At 52.7% G+C, this 17904-nt stretch overlaps 1 protein-coding gene across 4 annotated transcripts in view; it reads left to right on the top strand.

Moving 5' to 3' along the window:
• MAL (mal, T cell differentiation protein (MAL blood group)) overlaps positions 1 to 17904 on the top strand; it is an 18709-nt gene extending 805 nt beyond the window's left edge. The window contains exons 2-5 of one of the 4 annotated variants that reach the window (XM_089922779.1): positions 11687 to 11854; positions 13046 to 13171; positions 15209 to 15320; positions 17357 to 17904. In XM_089922779.1, coding sequence (XP_089778905.1) covers positions 11687 to 11854; positions 13046 to 13171; positions 15209 to 15320; positions 17357 to 17454 — 504 coding nt within the window. In that variant the 3' untranslated portion in view covers positions 17455 to 17904. The other 3 variants (XM_022599236.3, XM_089922778.1, XM_089922782.1) reach the window with 3 other exon arrangements.

Genomic DNA, 17904 nt, shown 5'->3' with positions numbered 1-17904 from the left:
AATAAAACACGCTGTTGTTTGCTCCGCCACAGCCATGGTGCCCAGTGTGGGGTGTGCGAGGGGAGAGGGACCTGTGAGAGGCGTCCCCGGCCTTGGCTGACTTTGAGCAGTCTGTAGACCTCTGCACCGCGGCTGGTCCCTCCTTACACTGGAGCCGCACAGCCTCGCACGGCTGCAGGAAAGCGCTTCCTACTCTGGGCTCCTGTGAAGTGCTCACTGCCGGGAGGCTTCAGACCCGCCTTCAGCCTAAACTCCCCAGGGCCCCAGGGCCTCACCTAAGGGGGTGGGGGGAGCGGGTGCGGTATTTCTTCTGTGGGTGCCGTTCCACGGGCTCCGAGACTCCTTTCCCTGCATCCCCACCGCAGAAGTGGCTGCCTGGAGAGTCAGCTGGAAAAGAAAACGTCCAAGCCTGTTTAAAAACGGGACCCCAGCTTCTTATCTCCTGACGATCAGGGAGGGTGTGAACAACAAAGGGATCAGGTTCTGTCATCCATGGAGGGTTGGGGGAAAGGGAAGCGGGGGTTAAGTTTGCTTGATGGCACCATATCAAGGAAGTGACATCTAGGAGAAACCCTGGACACCTCTAAGCTGAGCCACACCATTTATAGGTAGGGACACCCAGGCCCAGAGTGGAAGGGGCTTGCAGTCACTGGAACATTCCTTCCCCAAATGGCTCATCTCTGCGCTTCCAGTCGCACTTAGCCTGAAAATGAGTAATAGGTGGTTTCTTCAGAGGCTACTGTATTTACAAAGGCAGAATTTGGTGACTGTAAGTGATGATGGCTAGAGGTGAGATGGGGCAGAGAGATTTTTAAGCAACAAAATGACTTGCTCGTATCTCTTGAGTTGCCCTAATGAGTTTTTTACTCTGCCTTTGTAGCTGTTTGGGGAGCATTATAACAAGAATCATAAGAAAGTGTGTTGAGAATTCCCTGGCAGTCCGGTGGTTAGGACTCTGTGCTTCCACTGCCAGGGGCCCGGGTTCAATCCCTGGTCGGGGAACTAAGATCCCGCAAGCCACACGGCATGGTCAAATAAATAAATAAATTTTTTTTAAAGTGTGTTAATCGGGCTTCATGCAAAAGACTCTAGCACACCCTCCTCCTCTTGCCCTGACCTGAACAGGTACATGAATATGTGTGTCACAATAATCAACAGGTGGAAACAGCCCAAATGTCCCATCAACGGGTGAATGGATAAGCAAACTGTAATATTCCATGCAACGGAATATTATTCAGCTGTAGAAAGGAATGAAGTACTGATACAGGTTGATAAACACTGAAACACTGCTCTAAGTAAAAGAAGCCAGGCACAAAAGGTTACATAGTGTATGACTGCATTTATCTGAAATGTCCAGAATGGGTAAGTCTATAGAGACAGAACACAAATTGGTGGTTTGCCAGGGGCTGAGAGGAGAGGGAAATTGGGAGCAGCTTAATGGGTATGGGCTTTTCTTTCAGGGTGATGAAAAGGTTTTGGAGTTAGCGGTGATGGTTGTACAACATCGTGAGTGTATTAAATGCCATCGAACTGGTCCATTTTAAATGGTTAGTTTTCTGTTGTACCAACTTCAAATCAAACTTTTTAAATTAAGAACTATTTCAAAAATGACAGAAAAGTATATATACTTCAATAGGCATCCACGTAATTAACACTCAACTTTGTCAAATCTTAATATTTTGCCTTATTTACTCTCAGTATTAAGGAAATAGGGCTTTCAGATGACATCTAAGCCCCCTGGGTATTTTGCTATTATCTTACCTTACCTCTCCTCCCTCCAGCCTCAGGACGACCCCTGGGCTGAATGTGTGTTCAAGGTTAGACCTTTACTGCACCCCTAACTATCTATGACTACACACGGTGTGGTTTTATATATTTTCTCACTTTCTGAAAGTACTGTCACCCCGTACACATCCTTCTGCAACATGCTTTTCATGCAACCTTGTTCTGAGCTTTATACATGTTGACACTGTTTATTCAGTCTTCTATTGATGGACACTTGGGCAATTTCCAATGTGTGGCATTTTGATAGCGCAGATGGAACCGCCAAAGAACATCCTTTTATTTGCCTCTTTCCTTTTGGGAATTTCTTGTGGGAACACACAGAGATTTGACTTGCTGGGTCATAGGGAATGCACACCCTTGTTTTCCCAGACGTTAGCACACTGATATCCAAAAGGGTTACAACGTACACAGCCAGAAGAGAAGTTTCCAGGAAGCTGATGAAGCTAATTAAGCTCAGGGCTCCCACTTGCTCAGGACCCTTCCAAGACTCTGACTCACTCTGCATGCTTTCGTAAAGAGGGTCCCCATATTGTATAACTTCCTGACCCCACCAGCGGCTTATGAAAGTCTCCATTGTTCCTCATCCTGCCACACTTGGTAGAGTCAGATTTTGTAATTTTCTGCTAGTCCAGAGGGTGTGAAATGCTTGATTATTTTTTAACTCTGTGGTCCAGCGAGTCGTTGATTACTCCCAGTCTGTATTCTCATGCCTGACCTCCCAATAGCCTGGAAGGTGCAGATGCCAAACTTTCAGCCTCCAGGACTGAGGGTGGAGCTCTGCCCAGCTCCCAAGACATGCCCACAGAGCAGGGAAGGCTGGTAGCTCGGGCTGGCGCAGGGCAGCTCAACTCTGGCCCTGCACCCCTACCCCTGAGCTCCTGACTTCCGAGAGCTGCAGGGTCTTCACAGGAAGGGGAAGGCAGGCCCAGCCAGGTGGTGTGACCCTGCCTCCGTGAGCACCCCAGAGCCGCAGAGGCCATGCCGCTGTTGCAGGCGGTGGGGTCACAGGTGTACCCCCATTCAGGTGCAGGTGGAACGCCCAGTGTCCCCCCTCCCACAACAACTCCCCCTAGGGCTTTGCTTCTGGCCTGTTCCCCCACTGCCACCCAAGGACATTTTTCCTTTTGGAGCCAAGGCTCTGTCTCCCCATCGTCGTCTTCCCTCTAAGCCAGGGGCTTCGGGACACTTGGGACATGTTCAGAAAATGGGATGTTAACATAGGATGTTTTTTGTCTCAGCTCTGGCCAGCTCTGGTCTCCCCAAGTGCCGGGAGAGACGCCTCCCTTTCGAAACTTGTGAAGGGGATACCTGAAAACAGGTTATGTAATAATCTTTAACCCAACTGCCTCTTCCCCAGCCTGCTAGAGATGGAGCCGCTGATAGAATGGCTGGATCTTGAGAGAACATTTCTTTGGAAAGAGTGTGCGCACCTCAGGGTGTGCCCTTTGGGGGGCGGGGGTGGGAGTTGGAAGCCACCTGGAATCAGCCGGCAGTGTCGATTCTTACAGTGAACTGGACATAGTAGTTACTGAAATGAGACTGCTTCTAGGACCCAAAGTGACTGGGGACTTTTTATTATTTGAGAGTGACCAGAAAAGTCCTGGGACTGGGAGGGCAGGGGAGGGTAGGATGACAAAGCACTTTTCTGACGGGTGGTCCACATTCTGGCTACACTGGGAAGGCAGCATGAGGACCCCTAGGAGATGAGAGATGTAGAATCACAGAAACATAGTTTTCAAGAGGTGGGGGGAAACTGAGGCTCAGAGAGGGGAGGCAGCTCGCCTGGTACCTCCATCTCCAGTGGCACTTCTTGCAGTGACAGCAGAGCTCTCGCAGGTTCCTGCATTCACCCAAACATCCACGATGAACTTCCGTCTACAGCAGAAGGGACCACATTGCCCACCTGGCAGCCCTGGGCAAGGCCTGGTTCCCTCTTCTCCCCCCAAGGGAGTGAAGGGACAGCTCGGAGCCACTGGGGAGCTCACAGCTGCCTAGGCCTTATTGTCAAAAACACCCTGGAGCTCCTGAGTCACTAGGTCCTGGGCCGGCCCAAGAATCTGCATTTGATAAGCACTGCACGGCCCGCATCATCCAGCTAGGTTTGGAGTGGTCGACGGGAGGCCAGTCTACCCCTCAACGTTAAATGGGAGACAGGATACTGGAGACAGCTCTCAGTGAAAGGCTTGGGCAAGAAGCCAGGTGCCCTGAGGTTCTCCTGGGCTCGGCGGAAGCACCCTCTCTGCTCCTGGGGAAACTTTCATTCTGCCCCAGCCAGGGACCTCTCCTACAGTCACCAGAGAGTACGAGCCGGCCCTGCCGCCAGTGCAGGACGGTGGCTGAGCCTCACTTCCCTGGCTGTGCCCACTGACTCCTGGCCCTGTGTCTCTCCTCGTGTTGCAGGCCCCTCCCTGGAGCTGTTTAAAAGGAGGTAAGGGTGCTGCTGGGTTTTCTCCTTTCCTCTTCTCTGAAGGGAGGGGAAGAATTATAGGTAGAGGTCTCTCAGGGTTTTGTCCTTGGAGCTGAGAAGTGACTTTCCAGGTTTTCAAGAATGGGAGGCCTGCTTTGATCCGAAGTCAGTGACTGAACTGTTCTCTGGAAACCACTAAGCGTGATGACGCAGCTCAGCTCCAGGATCCTCATGCATATGTCGTCACAACCAAGCTGCCTTGAAAAAGATTGCTTCTACGCTTTCCATAGGTCACCCCCAACTCGACGCAGATGGGCCCCCCTCTCTGTCCGAGTGCTTTCAGAAGAGAGTGGGCAGGTTCCAGATGCCCCTGCAAGGCACAGCTCACACTCAAGTCAGGCCAGGACAAAGGATGGCTGTTGCACCCACTCCTTCCATGCTGGCTGCCAGGGCGCGTTGGGGACATGTGCTGTGCTGCCAGCCAAGGCTGGTTCTGCAGAGCCTTAGGAATGGCTTGTGTTTTGTTTTGTTTGTTTTTAATTGAAGGATAGTTGATTTACGTTGGGCCAATCTCTGCTGTACAGCAAAGTGACTCAGTTATACACATACAGACATTCTTTCTTAAAATATTCTTTTCCATTACGGTTCATCCCAGGAGATTGGATATAGTTCCCTGTGCTATACGGTAGGACCTCGTGGTTTATCCATTCTAAATGTAATGGTTTGCATCTACCAACCCCAAGTTCCCAGTCCATCCCTCTCCCTTCCTCCCCCTTGGCAGCCACAGGTCTATTCTTTAAGTCTGTAAGTCTTTTTCTGCTTTGTAGATAGGTTTATTTGTGCCCTATTTTAGATTCCACATGTAAGTGACATCACATGGTATTTGTCTTTCTCTTTCTGACTTACTTCACTTAGTATGACAATCTCTAGTTGCATCCATGTTGCTGCAAATGGCATTATTTCGTTCTTTTTAATGGCTGTGTAGTATTCTATTGTATATATGTACCACATCTTCTTTACCCAAGGAAGAGCTTGGCTGTGCTCTGGACTCAGGACACTTTATCTGAGGGAAGGGCTGGGCATGGGAACTGGGCCACCTGGGGCCTGCCTCCAGGCAGGATGGGGCCAGCCAGTCTGGACCTGGATGGGGGCTGGGGACTGACTCCCCCTGGATTCCGTGCTGAGCCCTGGCTTCCACCCCTGATACAAGCCCAGCTGCGCTTCTTCTTGGCTCTCAAGTATAGGTCCCTGGACTTGGTGCTTTGGACCAGAGGCCACCAGGGTCAGGCACTGATGAGATGCCCCAGCAGGTGTTCTCTCCGGATGCTCATGAATGTGAGGACAGCAGGTGAATGACAGCCCTGGTCCCTGAAGCACTGATGCCTTGGGGAGGTGTGGGCCAACTCCTCACGGGTTCCAGATTATTCCTCAGAGCATGAAGCAGGGCCCTGGTACTCTCTGCATCGTGGGGCTCTGACCTGTCTTCTGCATTGTGGTGGGAAGCTGTGGTTCCTGGTAGCTTCTGGATGGGTAGCTTCTAGTGGCATAACTACTTCCTAGGGTAATGTAGTGGCCTTGATTCTCTGCCACACTTAGCCAAGGCTCTCTGTCCCTCCCACCATGTGAAAAACATTCGGTTCACGCTGGGGCAAAACAACCCTTGTGCTGAATCATTTTAATACACCAAGGTCCTAGGACCTAGAACATACATGTAGGAACTAAAAGAAAAGCCTTGTCACCAGCCGTCACACATTGACGTGCATGTGCAGTGAGAAAAAGGGCCACACAGCCAGTCTCAGCTGACCTGAAATTCCACACTGGAGCCTTGGTTCCTATTAGAATACAGTCAGGCTGGGAGGGGAGGGGCCAGAAAGAGAGGGACGGGGGGAAGGGGGAGAAGTACCCCCGCATGCTAATGACCAGTGCTATGGGGGGTGGGGGTGGGTACTCCCCTGAGGGAAGAGGGACTCAGGCCTGGACAGGAGGCCACTTCCCAGTCCACACTCACCCTGTTAATATCAACTACAGACGTGAACCCACACCCTGTCTTTTTGAATCCCAGACCTCTATCCTCCTCTTCACAAACAGACTCAAGGTCCCCTGAGTCCTGGTCTCACCCTCAGATTAAAGGGACATTATCTAAGTCTATATTGGGAGGGTCATGTAATGATGGTTCCCCAGAAGGAAGGAGCCTGCTGACAATGGGACCAGGAGGGCAGAGCACCTGGCATAGGTAAACTGAGTCACGAAGCCTCAGAAGCACCCCTGGTGTTCACCATGGGAGTAGACTCAGAGGTCAGACTCCTCAGTTGGCAGAGGGGGAGAGGGTCCCCACAGAGAGAATCTCTGACCTGCCCCAGATACCTCCATGAGGTCCAAGGAGAGGACGCTGTGCAAATATCTGGGCTCTTTCCCTCTCCTGGGCAGAGGTGATTAGCTGGTCACCCTCACTGGGGCCCCGACACTCACCAGGACCTGCCTTTGCCCTTGGTGGCCCCAGAGTTGCTTGAGTGGGGCTTGGCAGCAAGACTGGAGGAGAGAGGCCAGGATGGGAGAGATGGGCTCCATTTACTAGTGTGTCTTTGAATAAAGTCTGTCTCCCTGGACGTACCTGCCCCCAGTGCTGCCATTTCCTCTCAGCATCTGTTAAATGCATAAGTGAATGAATGAATGAATGGGTGGCTGAGTAAGTGAGCAGGTGAAGGAAGGCTTTCCTTTGACTTGCTGGGAGCCCAGTTCCTCCATACAAGGGTGGTGGGGCTCACATGACAACTAGTGTTTGCTTCCTGCTGTCTCTGCTTTTCAGAACAGGAAGAGCCCCCAGCCTCCCCCTCAGACCCCTTTTCGTGGGTCTTGGGGAAGGTTTCAGTGCTCTGATCTCCCTCTCTCTATACTCTCCTGCTGCCTGGTGCTTAAGTCCTCTTGACTTGGTGCCTATTCCCTTCCCTGCAGTAGCTCAGCCTCCAGACACACACGCACAAGAAAACGCCCTCTGCTCTACCTCACGGAATGACTGATTGTTTTAGTCAAACAAGGCTCAGAGCTGGGACTGCTGCTTCTCCTGGAACACCGTTACTCTACTGGCCAAGTCACCTGCATAGGCCCTCCCAGCATTGCAATGACCCCTGACTGCCAAAAGAGTTCAGTGGATAGAGACACTTCCAGAAACACAAACTGGAGTTGCTCTTCCTGGTGGCCCTGGGAGAGGACCTAAGGGCTCGGAGCTCTCGGCAGCCGGGACAAGTCTCATTGGTGTGTCCATCTCTCTTCTCCCTCCTGGGGAGGTGATTTTTGCCCACCTGACCAAAGTAGCAGGACTGCTCAGGGTTGGGTGCGCCACCTGTGTTCTGTGGCCAGTTTCCTTCTCAAGAGTTCAGGGCACAAGCTCCTATTCACATACATGTGCCCTTCAAGACCACACTGTGCCCTCGGAGCTTGGGAATTCTGACACTGGGCCCCGAGGGACTTACTACCGGGTGTGTGTGTGAACAGCCCCACGTGGACGTCCTCCTTGGGTCACGTCTTGCCTTGTTATGGGAAGACTGCCTGCTTGTGGCAACCCTGACAGAGTAAAATGAGCCCCAGAAAAATATTCAGAGAATTTGAGCGATCCTTCTGCCTTGAACTCAATGATCCAAGTCCTGCTGCAAAAACACTGGACAATTGTGGACCCAGAGCTCTCAGCCCTGCACAAGCAATGGAGACACCCTACCAATCTCAAGAATGTGCCGGAGGAGTCCTTTTCCCACTTTTGTAACCAGAGCTCATTGTTGGAAGGAAGGCTTTCGCATATTTTTATGTCCTTTGTGTTCCCTTTGGCAGAGGCAGACACATTTTCCTCAGCTTTTGATTTCTGGGAGATTGTAGGTTTTTCTCTTTTTGATGCTTCTGAAGTTATTTTAAAATTCTGTGTCCCCACAAGGTCTGGGGGGGATAATTGTGCAAGTTGAGATCTTGACCTACTGGGGTTTTCACGTGGTTACAGGAGAGGCTTCGCCCATCGTACGTCAGTTATAACAGCAAGTACTTAGAGCACTCGCCGTGTGCCAGGCACCTGTAGATATAAACTCATTTCACCCCGGTCCCATTGGGTGGGCACTCCTGCTATCACTATTTTTCAGATAGGGACCAGAGAGGAAGTAACTTGCCCAGAGACAACCAGTGACCCAGCAAAATGTGGCAGAGCTGATTCAGATTCAGTAATTCTGAAGTCTACACCCTTAACCACCCTTGCCTGCCTCCTCTGGATTAATTCAGAAAAGAAAAGAAAGAACCTACTCTTGAGTTCACGTGAGACCTTCCCCAAGACCATCTCCTGAGGAAATTGTTTTCACAAAAATCATTTGATGGGGTAGACCACAGATTAAAACTTTTTTAAGTCTTTGGAAATTTTTTGTCTGGATTTGTACAATATCCTTGGTTCTTACAGAACTTCACCTCTGCTCAGCCTCCACAAGCACACTGAATGAAAGATGGGCGGTTTTCAGGCCTGGAACACCAGGGTGGGTAGAGGCCTCAGATCCCCAGCTCCACCCCATTCATGGATACTGAGGCTGTGTCCCCATGTCTAGAGGACACCCAAGGACGAGCGACTCTCACGTTCAGAGCAAGACAGGGATGGAGGCTTAAGGAGAGGAAAGGAAACTTTGTATCAGAGCCAGTGAGGAACTGGAGAGGCATCTTGGCCGGCATTGCTGGACGCTGGAGACAGGAACCATTTCTCCTTGTTTGACAGGAGTTACCAAAACTCCATCCATGGACCGCTTGTGTTATGGAAACATACTCCAAAGTCTTTGGCAAAGAGCCTGGGATGTTTGCTTCTTGTCCTATCACTCTGCTTCTCTCCTTGGCATGAGACCTGGGCACTGGGGTTTTCGAGGTGACCCAGGCGATTCCGGTGCAGAGTGAGGGCTGAGGACCACTGAGCCCTAGTCCAGGCCCCACCCCCGTTTTCTAGCGTGGGGATCTGGGACCCAGAGAGCGAGCTCAAGTCTGGTGACTCTCGGGCCACTCAGCTAAGAGATGTTATGCAAGACGGTGACCTGGGCGCAGGTGAGGGTGGTGGGAATCTGGCCTGTTGACAGAGATGAACGGAAACTGGGGCCATGCCTCCACCTGTGTAACTGATGTGTCAAAACGATTGCCTCTCAGCGTGCTTCCTGAGAGCTGGGAGCCCCTTCGGGTTCTCTTTAGGAAGGGAAGTGCTTGAACCCTCACCTACCCCTTTGCTCTTGACAAATATTTGGCCAGTAGGGTTCTGAGGCCAGGGCGCAGTGGACTGCTCCCTGCCTGGGATGCCTTATCTCCTAGGTGTGGGTGCTGTACTTGCTCTGTTTGCTCTCTGCAAACTTTGTAGGTGGAGTGAGGCAGGCACTGGCTTTGCCCCGTGATTCATGTTGAATCTCGGCTTTCCACTGAGCAGGGCCTGGCACGCCTTTGAGGTGGCCCAACGATCAGTCCTGTGTGAAGGTCACCCTTCCTCAAGCCGCACTCCCTGCCACTCCTTGTTCCCCAACCTCGTGCCAACTCACGGCCTTCCCGAGCCCTCACTGCTGCTGCAGCATCCTTTGGGCTTGGCATGTACCCTTTCCTCCCCTGGAAAGCCTCGTCCTGACCTTCTGGCCTAAGTCCACTTCTCCCTTCAAGACTCAGTTGGGGCCGTGTCCCAGTCGGGACTGCCTTGCCCAATCGTCCTGCGCTGTCACTGGCTGACTCTACGTCTGTCTGCACTGGGCTGCCGGCATCCTGGGTGAGCAGACTTCCCTCTGCTGTTGGGTGGCGAGGGGGCACAGGGCCAGAAGCTTCACACTCACGCCCACAGTTTCAGGCGGTTCGCACCAGCCGGCAACGTGCGGAGTGAGCTGCCAAGTGCCATTTACAGTGGAGGAAGCCAGGGCCCGAGAGGTGGAACCACATGCTACAGCATCCTCCAGCGGATTCCGTGGAGAGGCCCCCTCACGCCGTGTGCCAGCAGCCCTCTGCTCCCAAGATGGGCAAGCCAGTTCCACCCTCTTCTCCATGCCACACTCTCGTGCCTTCTAAATCCAAGTCTGTCTCAGCCATCGGCACGATCACATCCTTCTGTTAAGCGTCCCTTATGAAAATGTCCCAGCAATCTGTTTGATCTTAAAGGCAACTATGGATGAATCTATACACACATCTTACTCTACAGCAGTCTGAGGATTTTTATTTAATCGATTTTGCTCCACTTATTCTAAGTTGGAAAGTGTGTCCCACTGCCTCTCAGTCATCAGTAGAGGAATTTTCTGATCAGAGATGCCCACATATGATTCATCAGACCCAACTTGGTTTCGATAACTCCAGATTCTTCACTGCACTGATTTTTCTACCCAAATGTGATGGTCTCCTGAAGCTTCTCAGCTAAGAGGCTCAGAGAACACCTAGGGAAGTGCTATCTCTTACCCAGCAAGTGGGCAGCAGGTGCAGGGAGACAAGGTCAGGGTACCACATGCATTTACACCCCAGGGAATGCAGGGCTAGGAGGGCAGCCCGTCCTCAGCCCCCAGACCCTCAGGAGGATGGCGCTAAGCTCTGCAGTACCTTGGACCCTGTGACTATCTCCACCCGTGTCCCAGCCCAGTCCTTCTCTGGGTGGGGTCGGTGGAGGAGGCTGAGGTGACTTCACTGGGATGGAGAGGGACAAGGAGAATGGAAGACAAGTACAGGAAATTCCAGCTTGGGTTGTACCTTGTCCACAGGGGGAGCCGGACTATACCATTGAGATTATGAACCCCAAGTCTGTCCTTATGTTTCTCTTGAAAACATGGGGCTCCCTGGCCCTGAGGACACCAAGTGGGATGTCTTCTGGATAATGACAGGGGGAGGAATGCTTCTCCCACCTCTGAGGAGACCAGGCTGACCTGGGCCCTCCCCACTCCAACCCCATCTCCAAAAGTCAGAGAACTTCTGGGACTTGGGGATTTAAAGGTCAAGTTTTTTTCTTAAATGCTAATGATATAGTATGGCTAATTTGTTTTGCCAAGTAAAGACCAAAAGAATCAGCTGGCCACTACCATTTTATAAAAGAAAGAATATTTGGGGGAGTTTCCTGGTGGTGCAGTGGTTAGGACTCAGTGCTCTCCCTGCCATGGCCCCGGGTTCAAGCCTTGGGCCACAAGCTGTGCAGCGTGGCCAAAATAAAACAAAAAGGATATTTGTCTATAAAAAATACTAGGAAGGATATAATCTCAGAGTTTGCCCTTCTACTAAAAAACACTGGATGGCCTAAGTCCTTTCTAGGGATAACAAATTTTTTTTTTTTTTGGGGGGATAACAAATTTTTAATTCAAAGATGCCTCTGTTTCCCCATCTCACAAATGGGTCAGTACCACACTCACAGGGATGTTGTGAGGATTAACTGAGTTACCATTTATAGAGCGCCCCCGGTTCCCCAGCGTGACCTCTGGGTCTGGTCCTACCTGGGTGTGGGCTCTCCTGGTCTGACCCTCACCCCTTCTCTCCCTCCCTCTGCAGGTCTTTGGGGGGCTGGTGTGGATCCTGATTGCCTCGTCCCACGTGCCCATCCCACTGATCCAGGGCTGGGTCATGTTCACGTCTGTGTCTTGCTTCATAGCCACCACTCTACTGCTCTTCCTGTATCTAATTGGTGCCCACGGCAGCAGGACTTCCTGGATCACCCTGGTGAGTCCCAGTCCTGCGATGTTTGAGGTGGGGGTGGGGGTGGGGTGCGGCATTGGAGCGTCGCCCCTGGCAGGTTGGCTTTGCCAGTGCTGGGTGAGGTGCCCTGTACACGTCTCCCACCCATGCACCAAGGCTGAGCCGGGCAGGCCCTCAGATCCGAGCTGCCCATAGCAGCCCAGGGCTCCCCGCCGCAGGAGGCCGGGCAGAGGCGAAAGGCAGAAGCGGACTGTCACTGTCACTGCCTGATCCTCTGTGGGTCTGCTCTGCTTTCTCCCGGGTGAACGCCCTTTTCATGCAAACCGGCAGCCCAACAACCCTCCCTGTACCTCCTGCACCTGCCAGGGGCCAGCTGGCATCTCCCACCCAGAAGGGCTGACTTCCATTCCGGGGGCGGGGGGCGACAGGGTGCTGGGGGCTGGTCCTGGCTGCCCAGCGTGAGGCCACACTCACTGCCCAGCTCTCAGTCACCACCTTCTAGAGCAGGGTCACCAGAGAGGGACTTGGCCCAGGAAGAGGGAAGGCCTGTGATCGCTCTTGCACATGAATTCTGCTTTGAGGCCCCTGAAGGGGGTAAACTTACACGTGGGCCACCTGCCCTTACCTCCCCTGGAAGGGGGTGGGGCTGTTAGCCAGGCCTCTTAGTCTCAAAGGGCCTCCAACCTAGACCTTAGAAACCACCTCCAAATCATAACTACTCAAAAACCTGTTCTAGTGCCTTTTTGCTTTTAAAACATACCTGGAGCCCCAATCCCCGGCTCCCCCCAAGAAAAAGCTAACAACAACACAACAGTGAAAATGGCCTGAACCTCTCACTCTGTATTGGCCACCAAGGCCACACCCGAACTGGGGGCTGACTGCAGCTGACACTTCTCAGGTCCAGAACCAATTTCTACCAATCCCAAAGGGCCACCTCCCCACCCCTTACTAGATCCCACCTCAAGGGAAAGCAGTATCCTTCCTCCATCAAAGTCCTTACTCTGGCCCCAAACCAGTGAGATAACTCAGCTCGGCAGCTCTGGTTAATCAATGTCTCTGAGGAGGGGGCAGGGTTGGGGGTGTCAAAGGGGGACCTGGTCCTGGGGTGGGTCCCCCGTCATCTGAGGGGTGGACGGGCCCTGCTGGGACCACAGCTGCCCCACTTCTCCATATCCGGGTGCCCCACCTGTCTAGTGGCCTTTTCTCACCCTGCAGGATGCAGCCTACCACTGTATCGCCTCCCTGTTTTACTTTGGTGCCTCTGTCCTGGAAGCTTTGGCCGCCATCCAGCTGCAAGTGGGCTTCACCTACAAATATTACCATGAAAACATCGCTGCTGTGGTGAGTCCCCAGTCAATTTGCCCTGTTTACAGCTCCCACTGAAAAGGTTCTGAGTGGAAGGCTGCCCGGGCCCTCCCGCATTTTTTTTAGTTCACTAAATTTTGAATAAAATAAACCTTCTCCTCATTTCTGAAGAAACAAAGCGTCAGAAAAGGGAAATGATGTGCCCCAGACTCCCTCAGCCATCAGTCAGGCCTGCACTGCCCAGGGGTCCAAGCCTGGTTGGGCTTTGAGGCAGTTGTGGGAGGAGACATGACCGTGGGGCCTGGCACTGTCTTGAGCCCTTGTGAACAATCTTGTTTACCCCTCACGGCACCGCTAGGAGGGAGGTGCCGTTACACCCATTTCACAGATGGAGAACTAGGGCCTTGAGAGCATGCACAACCTGCCCCAGGGTCACCAGGAATTGGAAAGGCCTGGTGTCCAGGCCAGGTGCTCTTTCACCCACACTCTTAGCACCAGTGTGAGCAGAACACCTGGCCACTTGGGTTCCTGGCTCTCCACGAGTGTCTTCCAGGGAAGCACACCGTCAGGGCAGGGGCAGTGCTAAGACCACAGATGGGAAGTCGAGTGGCCAGTGTCTCCCAGGCCCTGGCTCTGCGGCTGTGGGGAGGCCCTGCCGCGCGCAGCATGTCCAGACCCCCAGCCATGGATGGTTGCTGCTGGGATTAGGCCTTCGTCTCTTGACGACGGTGTCTCCTGCCTGACAGCTCTGAGAACCTGTGCAGGAGGAAGCCTGGAGTTCACACTCGCCCATTCCTTGTGCAAGTCCCTTTGTGCCCTCTGAGCCTCGGTTTGCTCATCTATAAAATGGGACAGTAATTCCTGTTGTTTCCCTGGAGAATGAGACAGCTCTTAAACCGCTTCCATCCAAGGCCTCATGATGAGCAATGGGTGGAACAGGGCTGTAATCTCCTTCACCCCATTAGGAGGTGAGATGGGGTTGAAACTGTGTGTCTGGGGAGCACACTGCATGTAGGTCTGAGCTTTAAAAGGAACAACCTCCAACTGGGGGACCAGATCCATGGCGGTCTGTGAGGTCATGACCTGATTTTCTTGTTGATGGAATGGATCAGAGTGACAGGGAATACGAGAAGGTACTGCTTCATGAAACTCTTTCCCAGAGTTGTGCGCGTGTGTCCTTGCACCAGTGTGCTAACGCATGATATCAGATGTATTTCTAACCATGGATATTGTTTAAAAACTAAGAAAAAGTTTCAGAAATAGCACTCAGGTTTCTAGCGATCGACCTATGAATTGAGCAAATCCCAAGGTCAAATGTGATGACACACCACAAGGTGTCCGCCCCAGGTGCCAAATCTGTTCCACCCCCGCCTCTCTTTGGGAAGGGTAGAGCAGAGGCTGAGAGAAAACCCACAGGGTGGGCGCAGTTGGGCTCCGGGAAGGGGGTTAGTGAGGGTGCCCTTCCTGTCCCCAGAGGGAGGGGTCTGGGGGAAAGCTCCTCAAAGCCTGTCTGCTGGTCCCCAGGGGCCCACCCCCTTCCCTGGGGAAGCCACACACTCCCCTCAGCTCCCAGCCGCTCTCCAGTTCCATAAGCATGGCCACCTCCTGGTTCCTGGCATCCCCTCAAATGTCCCACCATGTGGGACCCTCCCCCATGTGGGCTCATCTCCCAAGGTGGCTGGCTCCTAACCAGGAGCACAGCCAGGCAGCACCTTGGGTGTTCTTCCCTCTCTTGGGAGACTGGTCATCTGCCTCCTCCGTCACCTTCAAATGACTATTTCATCACCCCCTCACAAGAGAACCCATACATACCTCCCCCATCCCAAGCCCAGAAGCCTTGTCTCTGAACAGACATCAACCGGGCATTTGACGACCGTTTCTGTAAAATTACTGCAGAAGAGGGCAGTGAAATGTAGATGGAATGTGGGTAGTGGGCCAGCCCTTGACTGGAACAACGCAGGAGCGGGGAGTTAATGACCTGCCCACTGGGCAGATATCTAGTTGGGAACCACTGGGCTCTACCAGGCTCTACCCTATTCTGACTTCTCCCTTTTACTTTCCATCAAAATGCAGCATAAACAGGCATCCAGGGAGGTGACCTGGAAGCACGTGTACAACCTGATGAATTTCCATAATGCACCCATGACTCACAGTTCACAAGTCCTCCGTGTAACAAAGCATCCAGGTTAAGAAACAACATGATAAGCAGCCCCTTCTTGTCCTGCTGCGGTCACTGGGCCCCTGAACTGAGGATAAGCGCTGGCCTGGTTTCCAGCTCAGGTTCCACTTCCCCTGCTTTGCATTCTCATGAGCGTGACGTGCCTTCTCCCGCGTCTGGCTTCTCTCTCTTCGCCTCCGGTTTGTGAGGCTCCTCCACACTGCTGGGTGGGGATGCAGAGGTTCGTTCTCTTTGCTGTTTAGTGCTCCACTGAGGACTGTACCAACATCTATTTATCCCTGCCACGACGGATCATGTCCCCACGTCTCTGGGAGCTGAGCTGGAGAACCATGAGGAGGCCCAGGCAAAGTCAGCAGGGCTGCAATCAGGAATCTACATGTTGCCAGCAGGCGGAAACGCTGGGCTGGAGCCCCCCGGGTTGTGTCCGTGCACATGGGAGACGGAATCATGCTGACACGCTCAGGATTTAACCCCAGACCCTGCCCAACACCCACATGCCCCTCCCATGGTCTCAGGGTGGGGCGGGGCTGCGGCAGTCCGGGCATGTGACCTCCCGCACACCCCTGGCCTTTGGGAGCATCTGGCCTCCTCTCACCCCTCTGGGACTCCTCACCTGCCTCAAAAGCTGAGCTTCTCCCTCTCTCCTCGGCTGGCAGCAGAGAATCTGCACCAGAGGGATCCCTGGGATTGGTGAGAGTTGCCTGAGAGTAGCTGGAAATTTCTGGAGAAATCTAGAGGTTTCTGGATCTTAACTGTGGTGGGCAATAATGGCAGCTGTTCAGGGACAGGGGTTTTTAAGGGCCTAAGTTCATGTCCATTCGTGGCCCTGGCTCTCCATGTCCCGTGTGCCATTTCTTGACCCCCCTTGAAAGTGTTTCCTGTTCCTGTGGGGACTTCTGAGGTGCTCCTGCCAAGGGTCTCCATTGGGCTCGGAGTCCCCAACACAATACACTGCTCCCTCCTGATGCGCAGGGGGGTCTTCGAGGGGCTTCTCACTCGTGTGTGACTGCTCCCTTCAGACAGGGTATTTGATTCCCAGATACATTTTCTTACCTTGGTTATTAAATAACTCAGGTTACTTACCGCCTCCGGCAGTGAGGGTGAGGGTTCGCCCAGGTGTGGAGGCAGCGGAAGAGCAGGCACAGTTACGGCTGGTTTTAGGGGAATTTTCAACAGTCACGGGAGTGTAGCCGCCCTGATGTTATGCCTGGGTTAGAAACTCCTGGCCCTGCACCCAAGGTCACAAGCCAGGTTATGCCTGGGTTAGAAACTCCTGGCCCTGCACCCAAGGTCACAAGCCAGGCGCAGATGTTTGCTTGGGAGCAGGCAGCCCTCAGGCCGGCCACCCAGAGCAGGGCGATAGGACAGATGGTGCCCAGGTGCACAACGGCAGGTCAGAGGCTTGACAGGGCACAAAGGGACCTTTGGCCACATTCCCCAGCCTCTGTTCCCAGTAGTAGCTTTCTCAGTAAGCTCCCTCCTTTTGCCAAAAGCTCAAAATCCCTCCTCTCCATCCCAGTCCCTCGCTTCCTGTGGCCTGGCTCCCTGGCCCATGCTTGTGCAATTCAGAATCTTAGAATAAAATTCTGGTCGGGGTCTGAAGATGTCCAGGCGGCAAACCCATGTGTTCAGACTCTCTTAGCCAAGGCCGCTGGGATCACAGCTGGTGGACTCTGGTCTTATCGGTGTGCAGGAAGGAAGTTGTCCATGAAGAGCCCTTCAATCATCACTTGAAGGGTCTCTGAGGGCCCTCGTTTCCAGTTGGATGGCACCAATATGATGATGTGTGACGGCAAATAGTTGACCTTGCACACCAAGTTCAGTATATCATTAGGTCACCTGGAGTCTGTGCTGAGAGCGTTCTGGGTCGCACCTAGGCTCTGCAGGAAAGCATATCTGCGTGTGTGATGGGAAGCAGTGGCAGTCCACAGACGTAAGGGCTGTCGACCGCAAGCCATGCACGTGGCGACCCCAGTGTGCACAGCCCATGCCTTTCCCTCTCCCCATGCACGGCCAGTAACTGTCACTTATCTTGCTTTCAGGTGTTTTCATTCGTAGTCACTCTGCTGTACGTGGTCCATGCAGTGTTTTCTTTAATCAGATGGAAGTCTTCCTAAAGCAGCAGCAGAACTTTAGCTGAAAACCAAGAGGGTATTAACTGATCGGCCTGCCTTCCAGCATAACACTTTAGAATGCAGAAATGTTCTTGATAGTGGATAAAGAAAGAGGTTTACTCTCCCATATACCTTCATGTCAGAGTAGGAGGCTTGCTACATTTATCCTCCAACTACTGAGCTGTCTTTCCAAGATCGTTTACTATTTGAAAGGGGGCAGTGGGAGTGGGAAGTGAGGAATGTGATCTGAGAGACCACAAAACTGGACTGCTGACTCCTGGACTGGATCGTGAGAACCGTCTACTGGAATTTTCCTCCAGCTCTTTTGAGTGTCCATCTTGCAGCAAGTTTCTCTGTCTTCAAGAATATTCTACCTGTCATGGGGAATAAAATTCACCCAACAAATATTTGCAGGTGTCCACAGCGGGATGTGATAAACCTTTGAAATACTTTATAAAGTACCTTTATGTTCAATA

This window comes from Delphinapterus leucas, chromosome 13 (genome assembly GCF_059928025.1).
Source record: "Delphinapterus leucas isolate spDelLeu-1000000601 "Yukka" chromosome 13, BTC_Dleu_Yukka2, whole genome shotgun sequence".
Classification (NCBI taxonomy): Eukaryota; Metazoa; Chordata; class Mammalia; order Artiodactyla; family Monodontidae; genus Delphinapterus; species Delphinapterus leucas.
Note: the sequence above shows the minus strand (reverse complement) of the source record. Positions and strands in the feature narration are given on the sequence as shown.